General features: G+C 37.0%; 1 protein-coding gene across 6 annotated transcripts in view; it reads left to right on the top strand.

Annotated features, from left to right (window-relative positions):
- The window catches only part of HIPK3 (homeodomain interacting protein kinase 3), a 91100-nt gene extending 74697 nt beyond the window's left edge, over positions 1-16403 (top strand). For 3 of the 6 annotated variants that reach the window (XM_090262853.1, XM_090262860.1, XM_090262866.1), the window contains 11 exons: positions 167-326; positions 705-828; positions 5205-5326; positions 5599-5726; positions 5819-5980; positions 6132-6194; positions 6498-6791; positions 7075-7215; positions 8715-8950; positions 9166-9293; positions 12459-16403. In XM_090262853.1, coding sequence (XP_090118979.1) covers positions 167-326; positions 705-828; positions 5205-5326; positions 5599-5726; positions 5819-5980; positions 6132-6194; positions 6498-6791; positions 7075-7215; positions 8715-8950; positions 9166-9293; positions 12459-12935 — 2035 coding nt within the window. In that variant the 3' untranslated portion in view covers positions 12936-16403. The remainder of the gene's footprint in view (positions 1-166; positions 327-704; positions 829-5204; positions 5327-5598; positions 5727-5818; positions 5981-6131; positions 6195-6497; positions 6792-7074; positions 7216-8714; positions 8951-9165; positions 9294-12458) is intronic. The other 3 variants (XM_090262869.1, XM_090262875.1, XM_090262871.1) reach the window with 3 other exon arrangements.
- The last annotated feature ends 10314 nt before the right edge of the window (positions 16404-26717 follow it).

Here is a 26717-nt window from a genome sequence, read left to right as displayed (position 1 = left end):
TGTAGGATTTCCTGGTAGGAACAGTATTGGAAATAAACAGATTAAATACAAGTCATAGAATCTTTTCCTTTTGGAAATAATTTTTAAATTAATGTATATTGATTTTAAACAACTCTAAACGTTTGAAATATTACAATTACCTTTCCCTTTACTCTTTTTTTTGCAGTGTAAAGTCCTGTTTTCATATCATGGATATTTGTAAGTCCCACCCAAATTCATGTGACACAAATAATCACAATAAAACTTCACTTTTAAGGCCGGTTTCTTCAAACAGTACTGCTAATCTGACAGCAAATTTTACAAAAATTGGCACATTAAGAAGTCAGGTAAGAACTTCATAATTTTTACTTTTTTTAATTGCTCATTTTGCTTTTGAAGTATACAGAAGTCTCATGTCAGAAGTTAGAAGTTATAGCGCTGGTTAGGTCCTCTGTGGCTATTCTCTTAAGTCTCTTATATTTCAGGGTAACAACTGGAACATTCCTACCCAAATTTATTTTTTCCTTTCAACTCTCATTCTTTCAATATCCTCGACCATCCCTTCGGTGCCACAGCTCTATGTAGAGTTCAGTAGAATCAGTCTCTGACCCATTTTTAACATAGAAGTATGGTTTTAAGAAATGTGTTTTAATTTTGTTTGTAAAGCATGTGTGTAGCAGTTAGAAGACTGCTCTGTATAATGCCGTGTGCATTGGTCATTTCAGGCCTTAACCACGTCTGCTCATTCGGTTGTGCACCATGGAATTCCTCTGCAGGCCGGGACTGCTCATTTTGGTTGTGGTGATGCTTTTCAGCAGACACTGATTATCTGTCCCCCAGCTATTCAAGGTATTCTTTCATTTAAATTACACTTTGAATTTAGGCATGCGCTATTTTTAAACAAATTTAGTTGTCATTAAACATTCTGTATAGTTTTGCCTACATTTAGTGCTACATTTGAATTTAATTTAAGCTGGTCAGTAAACTTTAGACCAGTCATGTTCATTTCTTGACTGGAGCTCCATTGTAATCATCATCAACAAAACGGGTCATTTGGCAGTTGGGTTGTCCTGCACTGAGCGTCACTGCTCCAGATGTTCGGGTAAGCACGTATTATCTGTCATCTCTAGACATCGAAGTGACTGAGACTTCACTTGTTTAAATTTTGGTCAGAGGAGTTCTGTTCCAAATGTTACAGTCTCGTTCTTTACCCATACCTTAGGCTTTTTTTTCTCTTTTTCCTAAGATTGGTTTTTACTAAATTAGATTATGTCCCATACTTAGTTAAAAACAGTAAATTAAATCCTCAAGTGGAATGGGTGGTGGAATACCTTTGAAGAGGCCATAAATTCTCTGATGGGAATTTCCTAGTGGTTCTTACAGGGTGATAGCCGCAGACTTTGCAATCGACATACCAGAATAAAACCCTACTTCCTAGGTCCTGCCATAGCATTTTGTTCTTGCTAAGATTTAACATCTAGTTATATATTAAAGCAAAAGGTTCATTACAAATGGGGCCCTAACTGACTCTTTGATACGTGGTGGTAATACTGTATGTGTGGTGTAAGTAAAAGAAGTTGGTGCTAAGTCCGGACACCTGGGATATAGATCTGTTTCTCCTATTTGCTGTGTTATCCTAGACATATCTATTCACCTGTTTCAACCTTAGTCAAAGGAAACAAACTGAACTGCTGTTAGTCTTTTCTAGCCCTTAATATTTTTGGATTCTAAAGATTATTTAAATTTTGTATGTGATTTAAGGATTTGAGCAATTAAAAATATTAAAAATGTATATGTTTAACAAAGCACCAAGAATGTTTGTTGCCTTGATTGCCTGGTAATAAGAGACGTGTCAACTCTTTAGCCACTTCCGTTTAACCAGTGTACCTTTTCTTTCATCCTTATTATATATCGGGTTTTCACATAAGGTTTCATTGAGAGAAAGGTTTTTATCACTAAAAATATGAAAAATGACAACTTAGATGACTGGTTTTCAAGATGAAATTGTGGCCTAGTGGTGGTCTGTCAGCACTCTTAAAGATGCTGCTCTGTTTGTTTTTTTCCCTCAATTGTTTATTATAAAACAATTTAAACATATAGAAAGGTTCAAAGAATAATATAATGCCTTCTACCCTAGATTAATATTTTGCCATATTTATCTATCTAGACATTTACCATTTGATAGCAAGTGGTAGACATTTTACTTTTAAATGCTTGAGCTTCTGAAAGACTGATGCTTTTTATGTCAATTATCATTTAAGTAGTGTCTTGACAAATGCATTTTCGTTTAGATAAATTCTTAATTTGTACTGACAAATAGATTCTTAGGCTCTAATAATCTCTCCCATGTAACAAAGTCAGTTTGAGGATCACCCACCTACAGTGTGGTATATTTCATCAAGTTTTGGGATAGCAGTTTTTTTCAGAGCCTACCTTCTGTTTGTAGCAAAAACTCAAGGGGCTTGTGGGACACATTTCTAAATATGGTTAAGCATCATTCTTAAAGCATACAATGAGGTTAGACAAAATCTTTTATTTTTATGTGGCTTATAATTGATAAAAGGTTAGTAACCTTTCTGTACATTTGTTAGCAACTATATGAATGATTCATAATAAGGATAACAGAAAAAAAGATATTGTCAGGCTCATTAAATGTCATTAAATGACAAGAACAATACTTTTGAAGACAAAGCATAATATTTGTTAGCTTGTGTAATCGGTGCAGTTGCAGGAAGAGTACAGTCAGGCTGTATAAATAGTTGTTCTGTTTCTTATTTCAGTATAGTGTCTGCTTGGAAATGATAGCTTCCCCTCTAATTTGTTTTTAGCATCTCTGTAGACAATTCCAGTGTTGATCTTCTTACCCCTTTCACTCACAATATGCCAATCCATTTCAAAGAAACATTTTTAAATGGTTATAGGGCCATTGTTGAATAGCAGTTATGGCACCATTATAGTTTGTATTTTAAAATAAATTTTATGTCTGTTTCCCTTCTCTTTAAATTTCTTACTTTGGGGCTGTAGTATTTAGGTTCATCATACATTTCATATATTTTAAATATTATAGATTTAATATGTAAGTATAGATAGGTAGATGTTGTTTTCATATATTGTAACTTTTTCAAGTGTAGAGACTTAGTAAAGTATTTATTTAATAAATCTGTAGGTTGTATATATTAAATAAGCAGTTAACATTATTTGTCAAACTGAAAAGCTAGTTACGTATTCATTGCTTCAGAGTGAAAAATCACTATTTTAAAATCAAAGCATTCTAGCAAAATTTTACTGTTGTACTAGACCAATCTTTAAGCTTTTTGTGCCCCACTCTCCATATATTAAAGCAGATATAATCAGACAAAAAGTTTTAGCTAACATAATAACTATAATAGAAAATTGGGATCTTAATCATTCATACTTTTGAATTTGATTAAAAAAACACTTAAACCTCTTTCCCTGGCCAGTGTGGCTCAGTTGGTTGGAGCGTCGTCCTGGAACCAAAGGGTTACAGGTTCAATTCCCAGTCCAGGCACATACCTAGGTTGTGGGTTTGAGCCCCAGTCCAGGGGCTCAATTGATGCTTCTCTCAGGCATAGATGTTTCTCTCCCTTTTCTTTCTCTAGAAGCAATGAAAAAATGTCCTTGGTTGATGATAAAAAAATTAGACCTCTTGAGGAGAGAAGATAATAGGAGCATTCTTTTCATCTTGAAATATTAATTATGAGGAAAGTTTAAGGGCAGTGTGATTTTTGTTGAGATTTGAGAATTTTCTGTCTTTTTAATCCTTGTTAAAATGAATTCTGCTTTTTTCCTCTGATGAGATTGTCTGTTGTTGCAGGATATCTACACTGCCTGGGTGTGGTTATAGTCCTTTTCTTGGAGGGTTTGCTGATCAAGACATGCTTTTTGGAAGGGGCAGGAAAGTCAGTTTAAAGAAATAATCTGTAGAGCCCTTGCTGGTGTGACTCAATGGATTGAGTACCGGCCCTCGAACCAAAAGGTTGCTGATTCAGTTCCCAGTCAGGGCACATGCCTGGGTTGTGGGCCAGGTCCCCGTTTGAAGGCGTGTGAGAGGCAGCCACACATTGATGTTTCTTTCCCTCTCTTTTTCCTCTCTTCCCCTCTCTCTACAAATAAATAAATAAAATCTTTTTAAAAATTGTAAAGTTATTTTTCAATAGGAAAAGAAAAAATCGTATTTTTCTCTTATGGCTGATTGGAGATAGCTAAGATCACTTATATTTAAAAATTTATTATATTAAATAATCTGCCAACCTATATTGAAAGTAACTGCTGCAACAGACTGGAATTATAAAGTAGTGAATTTATTTTAATAACTGAGCTTTCTGATCTTGGAGGATGTCTGTAAAATCTTATTAGTCAAAGCTCTAAGTTGGGTTGATACTACTTTACTGTCTCAAAGCTTAATACCATAAAACTTTATATTTACAAAGCCCCTTTGCAATGCAGACATAGAAATATTAACATTAGCAGGATTAACATGGCGATAATCCTGCTTCCAGTTTTCCTAGCCAGTAAACAAAATGGAACATGTTTGACCTGAAGTTCTAGCAACCCTCTGCTAGAAATATTATTAGATTAAACCTCTTTGACCAAAGCATAGTTGTATCATATTGGCAGAAAAGGTTATTTTTTGCTTTTCCTTTGGAGATCTAAATGAGCGTGCCATCCCAGATATTCTTGAATCATGTAAACCATCATGAAGTGCAAAGTTCTGATACAGTCTCCCTTTGGTGCGAAGAGTGTAAAGATCCTATTAAAATTGTGAAGAAGAGAATGCTAAGGATAGCTAAAAATTTGTAAAGGAAGATGAATTTGCTAGAGGATCAGGATGTTGGATCAGATTCACCTTTCCCTTGTCCTTTATCATAGTGGCAGAAGTATTTGAAAAGAAAAATAAAGCTATAATAGCAAACTTTGAAAGGAATGGGGAAGTTCAAGAAAAAGAAATGATTCAACTTTGTAGTATGCATTTTAAAATAGTAGAAAGAGTAGCTTTATAACAGTTTTTGGAATAAGGTATCACAAAGTAAATAAAATGTACCTCACTTTCCTAATAGATTGCTTTGTTAGTGTTATAAACATTTTACGTAGGGGATGGTTTTATAATCCTAATCAGAATTTAGCAATTGTTTAAAAGTTTTAGAAGAAAAAATTCTTTTTCTGAGTTAACTTATGTTTGAGAACTATTATTTTCTATTTCACAGGTATTCCTGCAACGCATGGTAAACCCACTAGTTATTCAATAAGAGTAGATAATACAGTTCCACTTGTAACTCAGGCCCCAGCTGTGCAGCCTCTACAGATCCGACCAGGAGTTCTTTCTCAGGTTGGTAATAATTCATTATTTTTGCATATGTACTTTCCTACTTATACTCCAGTAGAGGTACTGTTCCATTTGTAAAATATCAACCTGTGATGTTGGGAAACAGTGAAAATGACCTAAATGGGAATTCACACCTTTGTCGATTATTGACTTTAACTTTGAAATTATTAGATGATTGTTAATATATTTTTGATTTTTAAGATCTAGTAATGAAGAATCACTTGTAACTTACTAGTTTTCTTTTCTTTCTTTCTTTTTTTTTTTTTTTGTTGCAGCAGACATGGTCTGGTAGAACACAGCAGGTGCTGGTACCTGCCTGGCAACAGGTAACACCCTTGGCTCCTGCTGCTGCTGCATTAACTTCTGAGGGTGTGGCTGGTTCACAAAGACTTGGAGACTGGGGGTAAGTTAAAAACAGAAGTACTTCTTTGTGACTAGTTTGCAAAATAGCTCTTGGTAAAGAAGGGATTCAATTTTTCTAAACTTTCTCCCTAGGAAAATGATTTCACACAGCAATCACTATAGCTCAGTGATGCCGCAGCCTCTTCTAACCAATCAGATAACTTTATCGGCTCCTCAGCCAATTAGTGTGGGCATTGCACATGTTGTCTGGCCTCAGCCTGCTGCTACCAAGAAAAATAAGTTATGCCAGAACAGGTTGGTATTGATATTTTAACTTTACATTTTGAAAATTAATCTTGAAGATAAATTTTGCATGTACACTAAAGGGTCACTCTGTTGTATTCAAAATGACCTCTTTGATAGCTTTGTTACAAACACTAAGCCAGCTCCCTTCTCAATTTCTCAGAGGTATTTTGGTAAAACTAATGGAATGGGAGCCAGGAAGAGAGGAAATAAATGCTTTCAGTTGGTAAGACTGTCTTTATTGCCCTTTTGTTTATTACCTACCTATAATTTTAGACAATTTTAGCCACACAGATATCACATTTACCAAAAAATACTGACCATTTAAATGTAATAATGCAATCTACATTGGTATTTCTAGAGATAATATTTTCTATTTCACAAAATTTATGATCTGTATGTTAGTATGTTATATACATGAAATTGAACCAAGTGACAGTTCGCACTGTTCATTTTAACAAGACTTCTTAGAAAAATGTCATATTCTTATTTTGATCATAAATATGACACATTATTTCTTTGATTGCAGGAGTAATGCATTGCAGAATACCAATATCCCACATTCAGCATTTATTTCTCCAAAGATAGTCAATGGGAAAGATGTCGAGGAAGTAAGTTGTATAGAAACACAGGACAATCATAATTCAGGAGAGGCAAGAAATTGTTGTGAAACATCTGTCAGGCAGGACTCTGACTCATCAGTTTCAGACAAACAGCGGCAAACCATCATCATCGCTGACTCCCCAAGCCCTGCAGTGAGTGTGATCACTATTAGCAGTGACACTGATGAGGAAGAGGCGACACAGAGACATTCTCTCAGAGAGTAAGTGATGAAAGCAGTTTCCTTAAATGATCATGATGGTGCCCCCTGGTGTGGTGAAAAACAGCTTTCTGTAGCCTAGTCCTTGTCAGTGTCCTTTGGAGTAAACTTCCTAAATGATATTTAGCATGGTCATTATAGCATTTTCCCTGTATTTATAAGCTTTAGAGTTTTGTCCATGTAGGTTGCTCTTAATTGATTTATATTCTTAATTAAATACATTAATTTTTGGCTACTTGGGAAGTATCTTCTAATGTTTTTGTTTTTCTCCTCCCTCTCTCACTAGATGTAAAGGTAGCCTGGATTGTGAAGCTTGCCAGAGCACTTTGAATATCGACCGGATGTGTTCACTGAGTAGTCCTGATAGTACTCTGAGCACCAGCTCCTCGGGGCAGTCCAGCCCATCCCCCTGCAAGAGACCTAACAGGTAAAGGAATTTCAGTAGTAGTATAGAATAAACTAAAAAGCTATGAGTTCTTTTGTAGTTGTTTAAATTGATAAATACCTGTCAGTTTACCACAGTGGCTTCTCTCTTGAACATAATTTTTGAACTAGATAATTTTTATAACTCAGGTTTTAAGTAGTAATTTTATTTATTGTTATAGAACAGATCTAAATGAAAAACAGAGGTTCTAATGATTTTTTTAAAGAATCGATTTGTTTTTGAAAGGGTAAAAAAAACCCACATTCTCAACTTCAGCTGCACAGACTACTATTATAACTTAAATTTTGAATAAGAACTTATACTTGAGCAAAATAATAAAAAAAAAAAAGAACGTTTTGCATAATAAGTGATGATGACCCACTCTTAGTAGAAAAATCACTGTGATTCTTTTCTCTTATTGGTGATTGATTAGCACGGTTTCCTCCATATTTTCTTCTCTACCCTTCCTTTTGTCCAGGACCAAGGATTGCCACTAATGCAGTCGGCTTCCCCTAACCAACATGATGATGTACTAGCACGTTAAGTGATGGGCCACAAAAATTTCAGTGAAATACATTTGATTTTAGCCTTTACATTTTTTTTTTTTAAGTGGAAACAAAATTTGAATAAATTTTAGGTCTTAGTTTTATACATTTGTCTTCTCTTTATCCTTAGAAAGTATGGTATTGAATGCCTATAACCAAAGCTTGGGGGAAGATATAAAGAAATTTTAACACATCTTCTTATAAATTGCTTATAATGGATTTGGAAGTTGATACTACATATATACATAAATATTCACATACATATGAAAATATGTACATATATCCATGTATAAATGTATGTATAAGTCATGTAAATAAAAATATGTAAGTTAAACATATATATTAAAAGAGATGCTTCAAATTGTTAAGTATGAAATGAGTAATTAAGACTGACAATAAATGCTATTGAAATCCCAGGGAGATATATAGGAGAGAGATTGTCAGGGCCCGAGAGGGTCAGGAAGAGAAGAGAAATAATGGGATTCTGGCTAGGCCTTCAGAGGGCCTGTCATATAACTGGCTAAAAAGGACCCAAATTATGTACCACTGAAGGGATATATCTTAACATTAGAACTTAACTTGAAATGTCTATAATGTTTGTACATGTCATTTAAATTAAGCAGAAGAGTCTTTTGTAGTATTTTGATGAAATTTTCTCAAATTTAACAAGTGGGATATATGAACTGTTACTAAGGATCAAATGAGAAAGGAAAGGAGACAGAATTCAGTGCTAAAAGGATGTTCCTAAACAGGACAGAATTAGGGTTAACAGTCTGAAGAGAGAATTAACGTGAGAGTCTAGAAAATTTATGAAAAAATGTTATTGAACAAGGAAAAGGTAATTAGATATGAAATAACTGAATAAGATTGTCACCAATTTGCTGGACTATTGATATTATTTAACCTTGGATTTAATGGAAAAAACGCATTATTCATAAAAATACTTTCTTGGTGTAGTATGTCGGACGAAGAGCAGGAAAGTGGCTGTGATACTGTGGATGGCTCTCCAACATCAGACTCCTCGGGACATGATAGTCCATTTGCAGAGAGCAGTTTTGTAGAGGACGCTCATCAAAACACAGAACTGGTATCATCTGCCAATACAGAAACCAAACCAGCTGTCTGTACTGTTATGGTGCCACCAATAAGACTAGAAAATGGATTAATTGCCGATGAGCATATGGCAAACACAGGTAAACTGAGTTCTCCCTATTTCCTTGATATAGTCCCTTAAAAGGTTTTAATTTAGGAACACAGAATAGCATTGCCAAGAGGCATTTCTAAATTTCCAATTTGATTTCTTAATTTTAAGATTCTCAGATCATGTTATGGTGTAAAATATCTAAAGACCTTTGTAATTTTTATATGAGAAAAAACATTAACTCTTTAATATTTTGTTTATTGCCAGATTCTATATGCCAGCCATTAATAAAAGTACGATCTGTTCCTGGAAGATTAAACCAGCCTTCCGCAGTGGGTAATCGTCAGCAAAAATTGACATCAGCATTCCAGCAGCAGCATTTGAATTTTAGTCAGGTATGTGTGTGAATTCTGAAACTGTGTGCAGTCTTAATAAATTTTATCCTTTTCATTATCCCAAATGACTAAAGAGTAACAAGCCTGATAATAGGATAATTAAGCAGAATATCTATGGAACTTGATATTTTTTTCAGAAAAATTAAGCTCTTAGATTCTCTTACCTATATTTTAGTTTGTCTTCTTAGACCCTTTAAATCAGAATGCACATTAATAGATTGATGGCTACCTTTTTTTAGTTTAAATAATTTTTTAGTTTTTAATTATAGTTGACATATGATATTAATATTAGTTTTAGATATACACCCCAATGATTAGATATTATACAATATAACTTACCAAGTGATCATTCCGATAAATCTTGTACCCATTTGACACCATGCATAGTTATTAGAATATTATTGACTATATTCTCTATGCTCTACTTTACACCCCCATGACTATTCTGTAACAATCAATTCGTACATTTTAATCCCCTCACCTTTTCACCCATCCCCTCATCCTCCCTCCCATTCGCAACCATCAAAATGGTCTCTCTATGAGTCTGTTTCTGTTCTTCTTCATTTATTATTTTTTTAGATACATTTGTTGATAGATACTTACTTATTGCCATTGTGTTGTTCATATTTTTTATCCTTCTTCCTCTGCCTCCTCTTTTGCTTCCTCATCTTCTTCTTCCTCCTCCTCTTCCTCTTCTTCTCCTCTTCCTCTCCTATGCTGCTGCTTCTTTCTCTTTTAACATTTTGTATAATATAATACTGGTTTGGTGGCGATGAACTCCATTAGCTTTTTTCATGTCTAGGAAGCTCTTTATCTGTCTTGATTCTAAGTGAAAGCTTTGCTGGGTAATCTTGGTTGTAAGTCCTTGCTTTTCATCACTTTGAATATTCCTTGTCACTTTCCTCTGGCCTGCAGAGTTTCTGTTGAGAAATCAGCTGACAGTCTCATGGGAGCTCCCTTGTAGGTAACTAACTGCTTTTCTCTTGCTACTTTCAAGATTCTCTCTTTGTCTTTAACCTTTTGCATTTTAATTATGATGTGTCTTGATATGGTCCTCTTTGGGTTCATCTTGTTTGGGGTTTGAGATTCCTGGACTTGTATGTCTTATTTCCTTCACCAGGTTAGAAGAATTTTCCTTCATTATTTTTTTTCAAATAGGTTTTCAGGTTATTGCGTTCTCTCTCCATGATGTGAACATTGGTACGCTTGAAGTTGTCCCAGAGGCTCCTTACACTGTCCTCATATTTTTTGGATCCTTTTTTTTTTTTTTTTTTTTTTTTTTTTTTTTGCTCTGATTGGATATTTTTTGTTTCCTTATATTCCAAATCTCTGATTTGCTTCTCAGCTTCATCTACTCTACTGTTGATTCCCTGTAAATTATTATTCATTTCAATTAGTGTACCCTTCATTTATGACTTTTTTTTTTTTTTTTATGGTTTCCATGTCCTTTTTAGACAGACGATAAATGCTGTAGAAATCCCAAGGAAAGATATTGTCAAGGGCCCGAGAGGGTCAGGAAGAGAAGAGAAATAATGGGACTCTGGCTAGGCCTTCAGAGGACCTTTCAGATAACTGAAGTTCTAAGTTCATTTACTCTTCCCCTAAGTTCATTGAGCAACTCGGATAACCAATGTTTTGAACTCTGCATCTAGTGGATTGGTTGTTTCCATTTTGTTTAGTTCTTTTTCTGGAGTTTTGTTCTGTTCTTTCATTTGGGACGTATTTCTTTGTCTCGTTATTTTGGCAGCCTCCCTTGTATTTTTCTATGTATTAGGTAGAGCTGCTACATCTCCTGGGGTTGGTAGCATGGCCTAATGTAGTAGGTGTCCTGTAGGGTCTAGTGGCACAGCCTCCCTGATCACCCAAGCTGGGCATTCTAGGTGTTCCCCCAACCCCCCTTGTGGGATGTGTACACCCTTTTGTTGTAGTTGAGCCTTAATTGCTGTTGGCATGTCAATGGGAAGAATTTACCCCAGGCCAATCAGCTGCAAGGACTAGTCACAACCATCACCAACTGAGGGGGATCAGCTGTGCAGGGGCCAGCTCCACAGAGCAGGACTCACTTCAGTGGGGCTCTGGTACCTGCTGAGTCCGCCCCTTGAGTGTGTCGCTTGGGGAGGTGGTCAGATAATGCTTCAACATGGTCTGAAGCTGTCCATCGGGTGTACTAGCTCTGGGGCCTCTTGGGATGTGCAGGCCAAGGTCAGCTGCTGCTGCCTGTGTTCTGCTCAGGGCCTCCTGGCTTGAGCTACAAAGCAATCTGCAGATGGCTGCTACTTGAGCTGGGTTTGGGGGTGCTCAGGAGAGGCCAAGCTGTAGACCTTGGCCGGTTGCTGTTAGTGCCAGGCCTGGGGCCTCTTAGTGAGAGCTATGGGGCATGCTGAGGCCAGCGGCTGCTGCCTGGTTGAGAGCTCTTAGGGAAGTCTGAAGCATGAGCCAAGACAGGTCATTCATATGGAAAAGCCACTGAAAACAGCTTGGGTGGGTCTGCAAGTTTGATGGGCTGGTGTCTCAGGGAATCACCAGGGTGAGGAAATAGTGTAAGCCAGATTGATGGAGACGCAGATATGGTACCCAGGTGGTTACATTTCCATGTGTTAGTCTTGATGATAGTGAGAGAGGCCATACTGAGTACTTTCCACCTATTCAGCACTGTGCTTAGCAGTTGAGTTTCCATTTGGGGAAAGAAAAGATCACAGTTATTGGAGTAAAACCTTTGTCCTAAACCTGGTTTGCCAAATACTATGTATATTACCCTGGCCAGGTCTCTAGCAAATCTAGATAGACCACAGTTAATGGGAGTAATAGCTGTATTGTGCATTGTTTTGGAATTAAATAATGTCTTGTATGTAAAGTGTTAGCCCTGCATCTGAGAAGTGCCTCACAGGTGGTAGCTATTAGCAGTAATGAGGGAACAGTGATACTAATACTAGCAGTGGTAGAGGCAATGTTTACATCATAATAATATGTTGTAATAAATATGAAAATGTTATTACTAGTATATAAAGTCATAATTTTTCTCTTTATTTATACTTAGTACAAACTAAGATCTGAGAGATTCTTTATGGGTTACCGGTCACAGAGTTTATTGTAGTTTCTCTTTCTTCCTTTCTTTTTAACTTATAAATACGTATTTAGTGTTTTTTGTTTGTTTGTGTTGGATAGGTTCCGCACTTTGGATCTGGGCCTCAAGAGTGGAATGGAAACTACGGACATCGAAGACAGCATGCTTATATTTCTACTAGTGTTACCAGTAATCCATTCACTCTTTCTCACGGAAGTCCCAACCACACAGCTGTGCATGCACACCTGGCTGGAAGCACGCACCTCGGAGGACAGCCCACTCTCCTTCCTTACCCATCGTCAGCTGCCCTCAGTCGTGCTGCACCCGTGGCCCACCTCTTAGCCTCTCCATGTACCTCAAGACCTATGTTACAGCATCCAGCTTATAATATCTCCCATCCAGGTAGCATAGTTCACCAGGTCCCAGTGGGCATAAATCCCCGTCTGTTACCATCCCCAAACATTCATCAGACTCAGTACAAACCAATCTTCCCACCACATTCTTACATTGCAGCATCACCTGCATATACTGGATTTCCATTGAGTCCAACAAAACTCAGCCAGTATCCATATATGTGAAAACTCAAAAGAAGCGTATTGAGGAAGCTCAATGAGAGAAACATTTGATTAAAAATAAAAACATGGTCTTTAATAAATATTAGCCATGGCACAAGAAAATTATTTTTGAATCATGTAGACTTGGGTGCAATTTAAACAACTTTGAGCTTTAAAAAAAACTCACTTTTAATGTGTTTTGCACATTTGGTATAACTTGTCTTTGGTCATGTTATCTTCTTATGTAGTAACTCTAGGCAGGTGACTTATGGGAGCAGAAGTCCAGTTTTGCTCCTGCTATTTTTTATAAAATTGCCTTCTAACTAGTGCAAGACACGTCCACATTTGGGAAGCCATTCTGTGTATAGACTTAGAGCAACAGATGCACATATGTCAGAATTTCAGCATACAAGTGAATTGTATTATCTGTGTCTTAGTGTATAAATGTTGGGTCACTTACCTAAGAAATTGAGCTATTGTTATTTACATTTGCATGTGTCTTTGCATGGGCAAAATATTGCCTAGACTTTGCTCTTAAATGTTCTAATACTCTCAGCTGCATTGTAAACCGTTCCCACACATAGTGCCTTAAATATTTGAGGTTGTTAATGTTATTACCTATATATAAATGTTGAGGACTGCAGCACTTAAAAATCAGACCTACTCTTTAGTTTTCTTCTGATAGAGTAATGTTCACTTTTGGTTTTGTGTGGTATGATTTCAGGTTGTAGCTGTTTTTTCCTTACCAAGAGGGCAGCATGTTTGCTGTAGCTGAATTGAATTCTGCTGTCTGATTTTTCAGAATGATCTAGCTTCAAGAAAAGCAAGCAGTTAGTAGTGCTTAAGAAAAATTGATTCAGTATCTAATGGATAGTTGATATCTGTCACAACACAGCATTTTATATACTGTTAAGTAAAACTGCAATACAATCTAAGTTTATTTTGGGAGTGTTTGCTGTATAATTGGATTTAATAAAATATTTAGAGGTGCAGTAGGCATGACTTTGAATAGATAATGAAAGAAAATGCAAATTGCTCATTGATTCATGATGTGGTTTCACCTTAGCTTGGGCAAACCATGCAGTATTTAATAAGTAGTAGCAGAATATTTACTATTGAAGCTTGAAAAGATGTGAGTTCTTTGTGTGCAATTTTTCATTTATGCATGTGAGAGGATTTTTTTAAAGTATTTTTACATTGTAGTACTTGTTTTGCTTGTTGGTGGTGTTTGCTTATTTAATACATTCCGTCAGGGACAGAAATTACATGCTTTTCTTCCTAGGAAGTGTGTCTTGGTTTTTTTCTTTCTTATTCTTTCTTTCTTTCTTTCTTTCTTTTTTTGGTGATAGTGGTGATGTTTAAATGAAGTTGCTTTTACAGCACCAAAGACTTAATCATCCATTTCCTATATAAAAGGTAGCTACTTTTTGCATAGACCTCAAGTATATTGTAGTGTAGAGGTGGAATTTAAGGAAAGGTATTAAACAGGCTGTGTTTTAGCTTATGGGCAAGTAATAAATTGTATCATTTATCTTGAATGTATCATAGATAAGCTGCTATATAACGATTGCCACTTCAGATAGCTGTGAAATTAGGTGATTAACTAGTTGTTATTTAGCCTTCTAATTTCTGTATAAGTCTAATTACATGAAATAGAAGTTGGGGTTTTGATTTTTTTACTTTGCTTTTCTGTTTGGAGTGTCATTGTAACTACTGTATTGTAAATGATGGAAAATAATTGCATATGTTATTTTGGGGTGTGTTAATTGCATCAGTATTTTATCTCTATTAATGTTTGTGCTCATCACTGCATATAAAAAAACTTGGATGTATCAATGTAACTTAATTTTTTATTTTCATACTGGCATTGTAGACACTTGAGAAAGCTGTATCTTGCAGGCTTGACTTAACTTTTTTTTCCTTAAAATCTGGAATATAATCTTACAGCATTTACTGGAATAAACAGTACAAAGCATTTGAGTGTAAAACTCTCCAAATGTTTTGGACTTATAGCATTTCTTCGATAAATGAATTGCATACCACTAGTACAGCTCTAGTACAGCGTTGACAATAAGCTAATAATGGACAGACTTTTCTTTACTCAATTAACACAAGCAGTGTTTTATTTAATAATCATCAATGAAATAAATGTGCCTGAAATTGATTTTAAAAATTACAGTATTAGGCCATAAAATAAAAACCAGCAGTACATTTTTAGTCACACTGAAAATGAAGGACTTAATTTTCCCCACAAGTTTCAGTGTTTTTAGTAATCAATTCTATGCATTTTATATAAATAGAAATATATATTACACATAAAAAAGAAGTAGCCTAAGATTAATTTAAAAGATTATTCACAGATGGCAAATGTATGGAGTCACTCTTTAAGTAAATGTTGTCGTCCTCGGTCTTCTAGTTTTATTCCTGTGGTCCAGCAGGTACTGATATCCGCTCACTCCTTGGAAAGGAATCAGTGCTGTCAGCAGATGTTTCAGAAACAAGTGCAAAGGAATTGATTGATGTTTTTACCACAGAAGGTACAAAACTGTGCAGTTTGCTTTTTTTCCAGGACCATGTTCACAACCCTGAAATGTCCTGTTTTCTGTACTTCAGTTCCAAGGCTGAAATGGTCTTGTTAAATGGACAGTAAACGGTAACCTTCAATGTTTTCATAACATAATAGTCATGTTCCATAAAGGCATCCCCCAGTTAAGTACATCGCTCTTAGCTGATTTTAATCATGGGTTTTTTAAATGTGTTTAAAAATAAAAAATATTAAAATCCTGTTAAAGCCTAAAGCGTATTGACAAAAAAAAAAAAAAAAAATCTGGATTTATACCTTCTTTAAAGCCATTTTTACCAGTTTTCTTTGGTTTTAATGCTTTCTTAAATAAAACACTGCATGAATTTCAAGTTGCATATTTGCATACTATTTTGATTTACAAATTATTTTTTATCAAATATCCTGATATTTAGTTTTCTTTTTCTTCAGGGTATTTAACTATGTTACTGTAGTAGCAAAACCTTTTCATTTTTAAAAATCTCTGCTAGTAATTTTAAACTTGGTTTTTGCTAAGTAAAAGTTAAATCATACACTGCAAGGTGTAGGAGGATTTGCTTTAACAAACCCAATGACAGATTTGATTACTAAGTTTGAATTGTTAACTGTTTGATAATTTTAGACTTGTGGCTTTCTTTCTTTGGTTAGTTTGTTTTTGCTTTTACTTCTATGCTACACTAGTTTGCCATGTAGCAATTGCACTGTGCAATATTACAATAAGGACTGGGAAAATTTTTATGGATGTAATGTCTATTACAGTTTGCGATAGTATTTCTCTCTAGTTCTCAGTGATTTAAATGTGACCAAGCCTTCTGTACTTTGTCACAAAAAGCGGGTTTTCCAGGTGACTATTTTGGTGAGTGTCAAAATAAGAATTTATGGTGTATTAACTGTCGATTCACTTTGAATTAAAATATATATATTGCAGCAAACAGCTTGTTGACTTTTCTCTCCGCGCCAGTACTGCTTATAGGCTAGGGAAGGAAAATGTTAGTAGCATTTGGTACCTATCTTAGGCCATCTCATTTAATTCTCAAACTATTTGTGTGAGATTGATGTTACTATTTTCATTCCTGAAATGAGGCAATAGGCTCAAAATATCTAGGTAAGTGGACCAAAGTAACGCTGCTAATGAATGGTGAATCTGGAATATGAACCAGGCTCTTTAACTGTAACTAATCTACTTTCCACCAGTTCTTTTTATTTTTCAATTACAATTTACTTTCAATATTATTTTGTATTGGTTTCAGGTGTACAGCTTAGTGATTAGACAGTCATATACTTTGCACAGCATTCCCCTTGAAAGTTCCAGTACCCACCTGGCACCTTATGTAATTATTGTAATATTATTGACCATATTCTCTATGCTGTAACTTTACATCCCGTGACTGTTCTTTAACTATCAGTTTATACTTAATCCCTTCACCTCTTTCTCCCAGTCTCTTACCCCCTTACCCCCCACCCTGGCTCCACAATTCCTTTTAAACTGAAATCTGACTACTGCAACCACTGGGTAAACCATGGCCCATTTCATGTGAAAATTATTTTCTTAAATATTTTTGAGGTAAATATTTCTGTTCAGTAGGCATGGAGGGAAAATAGGGAATTCACATGCATTTTTAAGATATAAAACATGAGACTTCAGAAGAATGTGGTTGTGGTAGGCCAGTTTAGGTTATGTCCTCAAACGCCGCCTCATACTTCAAGGGTCTAACTTCAGAAGAACATCAGTAGGAAAGTTCTGGGGGGGCACTCCACCAGAACACACCAGGGAGAATATAGAGCCTCAATCTCAGCAACCTTTTAGCTGAAGCACAACACAGGCACTGTGGTGTCTGGCTTCTTTTGTTCACCATTTTAGTTGTAGGGTACACCTGTGTGTAGCTGTGGCTCATTTTTCCTCATTGCTGTATGGTATTCCTTTGTGTGCATGTACACTAATATATTGGTTGATGGACCTTTGAGTTCCCACTTTCCTTCTATTATGAATAGTTCTATGGACATTTTTGTTCGTATCTATTGGGGAACACATATGTATTTCCTTTGGGTATACATGTGGGTATGTAATTGGTGGGTAATAAGGTATGTTTTACATTATTAAGTAGTTGCTACAGTATTCCAAAGGGGTTAAATTTGCACTCACCAGCGGTGTGTGAGAGTTCTAGTTATGCTACATTCTTGTACATTATATTTTTTGTTTCTTTCATTTTAGTTATTGCGGGTGTAAGTTGTTCAAAGTTGTGTGAACATTTTCATTTAGCCCAAGACACTGATCCTACATGTAAATGAAATCCAGATTTTGCAATCCTCTTGAAAGTAAATTGGCTTCTGGAGAATACTAAGAACTGTTCCTCTATTTAAATGGATTTAGGGATATATTTTTTCCCTAAAGAAATGAGAAAAACCTTTGAGCAACACATAACTTTGAGCTAGTGCCTAGAACAGTGCCTGGAACATAGTAGTACATTGAGTCATTCAATGATATTTATAAAGCATCTCCCACGCTCCATGCACTCTATGCTGGGCTTGTGTCAGTGGACAAAACAGAAGTTTCTTTTCATTTTATGGATCTTTCCTTTTTTGTAGGAGGGATAACTTAAATAATAGGGTAAGTGGAATGAAGGGAATAGAGGAGAATAATTAAGGGGCCGGAGAGGGCATGTCAGAGAATGCTTCAGTGAGAATGTGACATTTGAACTGTGAGGATGAGGACTAGTCAGCCACACAGTGGAAAAGTATCTCTGGCAGAGGGATCAGCAAGTGCAAAGGGCCTAAGTCAGGAAGGACCTTTTAAATAATATGAGCAAAACAGGAAAGTGACCTGTGAAGCCAGAGAACTGTGAGTGGGGAGCAGGAGCTAGAAGATATAACTAGAGGGGTGGGCATGCAGGCCTTTTGCCAAAGAAGGGAGTCAAGATTTAATTCCAAATATCGTGGAGGCCATCAGAGTGTTTTCAGCAGGCAAACAGTCTGACCTGGCTTTCATGGAAGATGATTGCAGGGCCAGAGTGGAAGCTGGAGGATGAGATGGGTTGCTGGCCAGTTCTGGGTCCAGATGTTTATATTATGAATGTTTTCTTCCAGTTTGTGACTTCTTTTATTTTCTTTACAGGTGTAAAGAAAAGTTTTGAATTTTGATGAAGTTCAATTTATCAGTATTTTCTTTTATGATTTGTACTTTGTGTCTTAAGAAATTTTTGCTTATCCCAAAGTTACAAAGACGTCTTCTTCTCTGCTAAGAGGTTTATGGTTTTAGCTTTGTTAGGTCTCTGGCCATTACATGTTAATGTTTTTATCAACTTTTATTTTAATGGCATTCTTTTATCTTATTGAGAACCAATACTTTTTCCTAATTAGAAGTATGGTTATATTAAGTAGAAAAATAAGATGTTAATGTTTTATATTTGTCCAATAAAAATAATACACGATTACAGTATACTTGGGAGATGTAGGAAAAGCTTCTTTCTTTTTTTTCTTCCTTTTCTGTGGGGCAAGATGACAAGAGGATTGGGCTTCCCTGGCCTGCTAGCCACCTTATAGCAGAAAAGGATTTTAAGGAACTCATAAAAATGTAAGTTCAGATCATTAAAATAATGTAAACTATTTTGGATACTGATGTTTTCTTCAGTTTATAATGTGAGCATTGTGTATGTTTTACAAGCTTCAGAAACATTTCAAATGCCAAAATGTAAAATGTAGGGGTGATAAACTTTATCCTAGTCATTGTTTTTTCTACAGTGACTATGGAAAATCCAAATAAGTCACATTTTTTTCTTATCACGTTGAATTATTATACTTCAAACCAACTTTTTATTTTAAAAACTACAGGAAAAATAGTACAATGAACACATATATAATCTTCACCAAGATTCACCAGTTAACATTTGCCACATTATAGTTATTGTGTAATTATTTTTATTGTGTAAATTTTTTTAATTGTGTAATTTTTTAATTGATCCATTTGTGGATAATCATGGCACTTGGCCCCTAAATACTTTACGCATTCATCTATAAGAATAATGACATTCTTCAACTATCCACAAAACTTTACAATTCTTAGCAAAATTAACAATTCTATTACATCTAATTTCCAGTCCATATTCAGATTTTCCCAGTTGTTTCAAGAATGCCTTTTATAGCTGTTTCCCCACCTCTCCAGGAGCCAATCAAGATTCACCTATTACATTTGGTTCGTGTCTGACTACTTTTAATTTAGAACATTCTTTTTTTTTTTTTTAATGACATTTTTAGAGTTCACGCTAAAATATCCTACATTCTGGATTTGTCCAGTTGTTTCTTCATGTTAACCTAACTAGATCCTCTCTCTGTATTTGGTAAACTCCCTCTGTATTCCTCTCTATGTAGATTGTGTAGAGTAAATTGGGTCTCATAACTTGATTAGAGTCACCGTTCATTCACAAGACTTACAGGCGTAATTGTGTCCTTGTTGCTTCACGTCAAGAGGCCTGCGATATCAGGTGGTCTGTTACCAGTGATGACTCTAGGGATGAAGAGGTTGTTAGCAAATCTCTGTTCTCATCTGTTGGGTGGTACTGGGGCAGAATCAGTAACATTTCACTCAGTGGCTTTAGTATCTATTGACTGTTGCCTGAATCAGTTGTTACCTTGAGGGCTGTAAAATGGTGATTTTCAAGTCTGTCGTTCTATCTACATGTATTATTTAACACCATTCTATAAAAAAAAAGAATAAAGGCTTTCTGGATGTCTCCCTGTGCTCACTTGTGTGTTATCTCTCTCACACACACACATCATCATCATCATCATCATTATGCATTCACGGATTTTGCTTTATTCAGTAAGTTAAAATTACTAATTATCTTCATGACTTCATGACTCCTGAATCCTTTTGATTTCACTGCATCACTCTGAATGTTTCCTTGTTTTCTGGCTCAGTAGATGCCTTAGGCTCACCTTGTATTTTTCCTTTTTTGGATCTGAATAGGCTATTTCTCCAAAGAGCCCAGGTTTCAAAGGATCTAGTTGAGCAATGTTTGTGTCCAGTACAAAAGTAATTCCTTTCTCTAGTGCTGTCCAATTATGGTGTCACGGATGTCGCTGACCAAGGTTAGTCTCTATCCTGAGTTCAGGTTTACTCCCGTATCCCCAGTAATTCAGGCTCATATCTGACTCCTACTTTCTGCAGAGATGTCACTTGCCAAGCAACTACTGCCCACCTCTAACCATCTAGTGACTTTACTGGTCTTGGTTCCCTCTTCCCCTTGCACACTGATTGCAGGTGAACAGGGAGAAGGGTAAGTGACTATTTGAGAACTCCTGCATGGAAGAGTTCATCTAGTGAATGCTATTTTTATGTCTGTTTCCCCATAGTTTGGCACTGTACTTAATGAATGTGGACATTATTTAGTAAATCTTAGAAACATATTCATGATCATGATTAACTTGAATTGGGTGATAAGGTAAGAGCAGGACTGTGCTGCTGCATCACCATAGGTCCCATATTCTTCCTTTTTCTTTTTTAAATCTTCACCCGTAGACACTTCATTGCTTTTAGAGGGAGAAGGGAGAGAGAGAAACATCAACGAGAGAAGCAAGCATCTATTGGTTGCCTCTCGTATGCTCCGGGACTGGTGATGGTTTGCACCAACCACAGATTGAACCCACAACCCAGGCATGTGCCCTGACCAGGAATGGAACCCGCAACTTTTGGTTATGGGACAGTGATCTAACCAACCAAGCGACACCTGCCGGGGACCATATTCTCTTCTTCATCACTTTCATCATATTTCTTGCTATTACCCGTTGCTTTTCCCACTACCTAAAATCTTGTATACTCCATATCTTTGGTACTTACTTTGTGCCTGACTGTAGTAGGCACTAAACCGTTTGTTAAATGAATGAATGAAATTAACAAAATCTGTTGGATGAAATTTAGGAGGTCCAAAATTTAGTATCTGCTTTGCCAATTCGGTGGTATGATTTTGAGCAAGTTTGGGCTTCGGTTTACTCCTTGGTAAATTGACAGAGCTTGGGGTTGCACACTCAAAAGCAGCAAGAGCTGAGCAGGCTGTATGAGTAGGTGAAGCAGACTGAGTAGGGACCTTGGCAAAGTGGAGTGTCAAGTCCTGTCCAAAGGGAGCAGGAGATGCATGTACAATAGCAGACCCAATGCGAACCAACTTGTTTTTTCAGAAAATACAGAAATATGGATGTCAATGAAATATTAACAATTAATTAAAAGTTAAATTTAAAAAATATAAACACAGTGTAGGCCAAACACAAGTCATCTGCATGCCACAGTTATTTTGGGGGTAGCCAGTTTGCTGGAATAGTTCTTTTCCTTTCAGTTTTGATAATTCTGTTCATTATAGTATTGCTATATTGCAGTATGGCCAGTAGGGGGAGAAAGAGTTCTTTAATGATTTTTCTTTCAAGTCTGGTCCCCGGGAGAATGTCAAAGAAAAAGTAGCAATAGAGGCAGTGTAGGTGACGTCCCATGAACGTTGATAATATAATGTGAAAAGTTTCTAGCTTTTGTAAATAGGTTTTGAAAAAGTGAGAAAGAATTTCAAGCCTTAGTGAGTCCCTAAAGTACCACTTAGATTTACTTACTGGTTTATCATAGAATCAAAGGAAGGCATCCATTCATCCATCCATTCCTCTGGTGCCATGTAGACTTACCATGTAATCAAAAAATGTGGATCATTTCCTCTCCAGCAAAGGGAACTTTGCTGTCTGCATGAACTGAATAACATGTGAGCAGTGATCAATCACCAACGGTCTTCTTTGAAAAAAAGTGATTTGATTGGTGACTGATCAAGCAGTGCATTTATTCTTAGCTCTTCTGTTTCTTACTTAGCTTTATTTCATTAATAGCCAAGAGAATATATTAATTAGCTTTTGCTAGGTTACATTGCAGTCACAAATGACTCCCCAAATCTCAGTAGCTAAAACAACTCTTGCTCTTGTTATATGTTGGTCCCAGGCTGATTGGTGGCAGCTCTGCTCTTGACCAAAGGCCATGTATAGTCCATGAGTTTCTTTCATTTTTATATCTGGACTGAAGGAGTAATAAATATTGGATATGTTCTCCTAATGAAAGAGGGAAAAGATGCAGAGATCTTGCAATGGTTCCTAAAGCTTATGAATGGAACTGGCACTCTGTCACTACTATCATATTCCATTAGCCAAAAAACAACAGCAAGAAAAACAACCAAGAAACATCACATGGTCAAATCTAATATCAATGGGGAAAAAAAAAACCAATCAGGACAGGAAGACATTGCAAGCCAGGCAGTGATGGATGGGGAAATAATAATCTCCTTACAGGGAAATGAAGAATAGAAAGAAATGTTTTTGTTTTTTAAAAAATTCACTTATTGAGATAAAATATAAGTCTGTGTTCAATAACTTAATGTCTTATTGATACAGGGAGATCTGGCCTAAACGCTGGGCAGAGGGGAGGGGCCCCAAGGCTGCATACCAGATAAGGGTAAACAAGCTAGTGTGGCAGCATGGTGTTGCTCCAGTAACCAATCTAGCCTGGTGGGAGAACAGATATTCCCATCCCCAGGCAGAGACGTGGCAGAAGGAAGTCATTGTGTAAAGTCTACGCAAGTCTGGAGTGCGATGGTCAAAGGGAAAAGCCATCCTATCCCCTTTTGGTTTCTGATTGAAGGGGAAACCAGAGGTCACAGTGGCGCGTATACCTAAAGGTTAACATGGCTGCACAGGGAGGTGCAGACTTGCCAGTCTAGCCTGGGAAAAGGGTGGGATTGGCTGGGGAAGCTGAACTCTCCTGGAATGCATGGAAGCTTGCACTGGGTGATTTAAATGGAGGGAGGGCAGAGAAAGCCCCTTCTCTTCCTCTGGAATCCACACACAGACATTCAGTCTGAAGCACTCACAAAACCCAGTGGGCCTTGGAAACAGTGTGGCCAAGTGATGGGTGCTGGGCCCCGTGGATGGAGTCCCTGCGTGGCCAGAGCCCCTGCATGGCCCGCTGCAGTGGTTGGCAGCGGCCCGAGGCCCCTGACAGGAAGCTGCAGTGTGGTGATTGTGGTGCAGGCCCCACGTGCGGGCTCCAGGGAAGGAGCCTAAAACCAGACAGCCATCTGCTTAGCAGTCTCTGGGTACAGATAAGAATGGAGTATGAGTTTCAATCCTTTTGGGAACAAACAGGTTTTTTTTTCTCTATGTTTTGTGGAAGAGGGAGCTGGGGAGTGTCCCGTCCCTCCAAATAGTACAACATTTTAATAAAGACCTCCCTTCCCCACCAACCTTTGTCTGATGCCTGTATTCCAAGGTGGAGAGCTGAAGCCCACCTTTGTTCAGTAACATTGTTACTCCATGTGTGGTCTATCGATCAGGATCAGCATCACTTAGTAGATTTTTAGAAAGGCAGAAACTTGGGTGACCTCAGACTTACTTAATCAGAATATTTGTTTGTTTGTTTGTTTATTTATTTATTTAATTCTCACCTGAGGGTATATTTATTGATTTCAGAGAGAGAGGATGGGGCGGGGTGGTGGGGTGGGGAGAGAGATGGGGGGAGAGAGAAGCATTGATGTGAGAGAGACATCGATTGGTTGCCTCCCATATACACCCAACCTGCAACTTAGGTATGTGCCCTGACTAGGGATCGAAGCTGCAACCTTTTTGTGTGTGGGATGATGCTCCAACCAACTTAGCCAGACCCAGAATCTTAATTTTAACAAGATCTACAAATCCGTGTACACATTAAAATTTGTGAAACTTGGCTAACGGATGCCCTTACTGGCTTTTTTTCCCCCCCCCCAAACATCTTTTTTCCTATATTCCCAGGTCTTGGTTCATGGCCTCCCCATTCACCACATTCCAAAAGCTGAATGTCCTCCTCAATTTCTCCCCCTCCCCCTCCTATCATGAGTTACCCCTGTCAGATCTACTACAATATTGTTCCTGTCTCTTCCTTGCCATCCCTATTCTGCTGTCTTGCTTCAGGCCTAGGATCTTGTCAAAACCGATGTTTTGATCTGACTTCCTGTTATCAGTCCACCCACTCTCCCAATTCCAACCAACCTTCTTATTACCATATGGTCTTATTAAAACTCAGTTCTGATCAAGATAGCAACAATGGAAGCTAATGAACAAAACAAACGAATGAACAAAATAGAGCCAGAGGCATGGAAACAAGGAACAGACTGACAGAGACCAGAGGGAAGGAGGAGGGGGATAAGGGTGGAAAGAAGGGAAAGGGTCTAGTCAAGGAACAGATATGAATGACCCATAGACATGGACAACAGGGTGGGGATTGTCTGTGAGGACAGGAGGTGGGGGATAAGGGTGGAAAGAAGGGAAAGGGTCTAGTCAAGGAACAGATATGAATGACCCATAGACATGGACAACAGGGTGGGGATTGTCTGTGAGGACAGGAGGTGGGATGGGCAGAAGAGAGCAAAGGGGCAAAAACTGGGACAACTATAATAGAACAACAATAAAATATTTATTTTAAAAAGATAGCAGCAGTGGAGATGACAAGGAGATGCTTGGGGCAAGGGAGACAGTGTAAGTAAACATGCATCTAAGTGAACGTAAAGTTCTGCCTATGAAACTGGTCAAGGTGAGTCTTTGATCAGTTTCTCCAAAGCTCTTCATGTGGGAATCAATCCTGGAGTCACCATTTGATGCTGGCCAGCTTTAAATTATTGACTGTTGCCTTCAGGTTAATGTCCAGATCTCCTAGGAGGATGTTACAGTCTCTGATATGTTCCTTGTCTGCCTCTCCAATAGAATCCCTCTTTGCTTTCGTCCTCATTCTAAACCACCATATCAGCTATTTGGTCTTGTTTGAAGGTACCTGTTGATTTATAATTTCATACCTTGACACCGCTCAAATGCTCTCTTGCTCCCATTTTGTCAGTCTGTCATGTCCCAGCTCAAGTATCACCTCTGTCAGCCTTTCCTGACCCAGGAAGAGATTTAATATCTCTTCCTTAATGTCATTTTAATCCATGGCATAATCATTTTATAATTTTATATTTTCATATCTGTGTCTGGAGACCCTTGGGAGCCATGGATTTTATCTTACTGATCTTCATAGCCCCAGAAAGCACAGTGTTGGGCACATGCTCAATAAAGGTTTATTGATGAATGTAGGAGTAAAGATTAAAATGATGGCTTATATCAGACATTGTGAAGAAATGATAGCTAAGACTAGGTTAATATATAAACCATGTCTACTATCAGGCACATACAGGTACTTAAGAATGGAAGATATTATTGTGCATATTGCCTCTAATGGAGTGATGATTTAATCTGGACTGAAGATGCATTTAATTGGACTTTCTAATAAAACAAGAGTGTTTTGGCAAATAAAAAGTGGAACTGGTTGGTTGGGAGAGACAGCATTCATTGCTAGTGGGCTAATGTCCTCGACAGAATGTGATGTTTTTTACACTTCTTGTAGATCTTTCAAAAATAATAGAACTTTTTCGTGAAATTTTAAATGTAAATATCCTTTCCTTTATGTGCTTAGGAAGCAGAAGACTATATAACATCAAAAGCTTATTGAGCACTTTGTGCCAGGTTTATTTATTTTTTTGACAGCTTTATTGAGATATGTTTTACACAGCATAAAGTTCACTGATTTTAAGTATACAATTCAATGAATTTTAGTATACTTACGGAGTTTTATAGCCATCACCACAGTCTAATTTTAGAACATTTCTATCACCCCCAAAACAAACCTTGTACCACTTACAGTCAGTCTCTCCCCATTTTTCCTTCCCCAGCCTAATTCTACTTTCTGTCTGAGTTTGCCTTTCCTGGACATTTATGTAGATGGAATCATATAATATTTGACCTTTTGTGACTGGCTTCTTTCATTTAGCATACTATTTTCAAGGTTCATCTGTGTGGTAGCACGTTTCAGAACTTTGTTCCTTTTTAAAGTTTCTATTTTAATTAATTATTTTCCTTCATTTTCTAGAACTTTGTTTCTTTTTATTGATGAATAGTGTGCTGTTGTAGTACATTTTATTTATCCATTCACCAGTTGATGGACATTTAGGTTTCCGCTTTTTGGCTATTGTGAATGATGCTGCTGTAAACTTTTCTATGCAAGTATTTGGACATAAGTTTTTCTTTATCACTGGTCAGTATCTCTGGTTTTTTGAAAGAGGGCACTGAGAGTTTCAAAAAATTTCCCAAGGTCATTAGGTGATTGAATTAGGACTGAAACCCAGGTTGAAAGTCACTGAGCTTTTCAAAGGCCAATCCTCGTTCCC

This window comes from Furipterus horrens, unplaced genomic scaffold (genome assembly GCF_987537825.1).
Source record: "Furipterus horrens unplaced genomic scaffold, mFurHor1.1.pri manual_scaffold_2, whole genome shotgun sequence".
Lineage (NCBI taxonomy): Eukaryota > Metazoa > Chordata > Mammalia > Chiroptera > Furipteridae > Furipterus > Furipterus horrens.
Note: the sequence above shows the minus strand (reverse complement) of the source record. Positions and strands in the feature narration are given on the sequence as shown.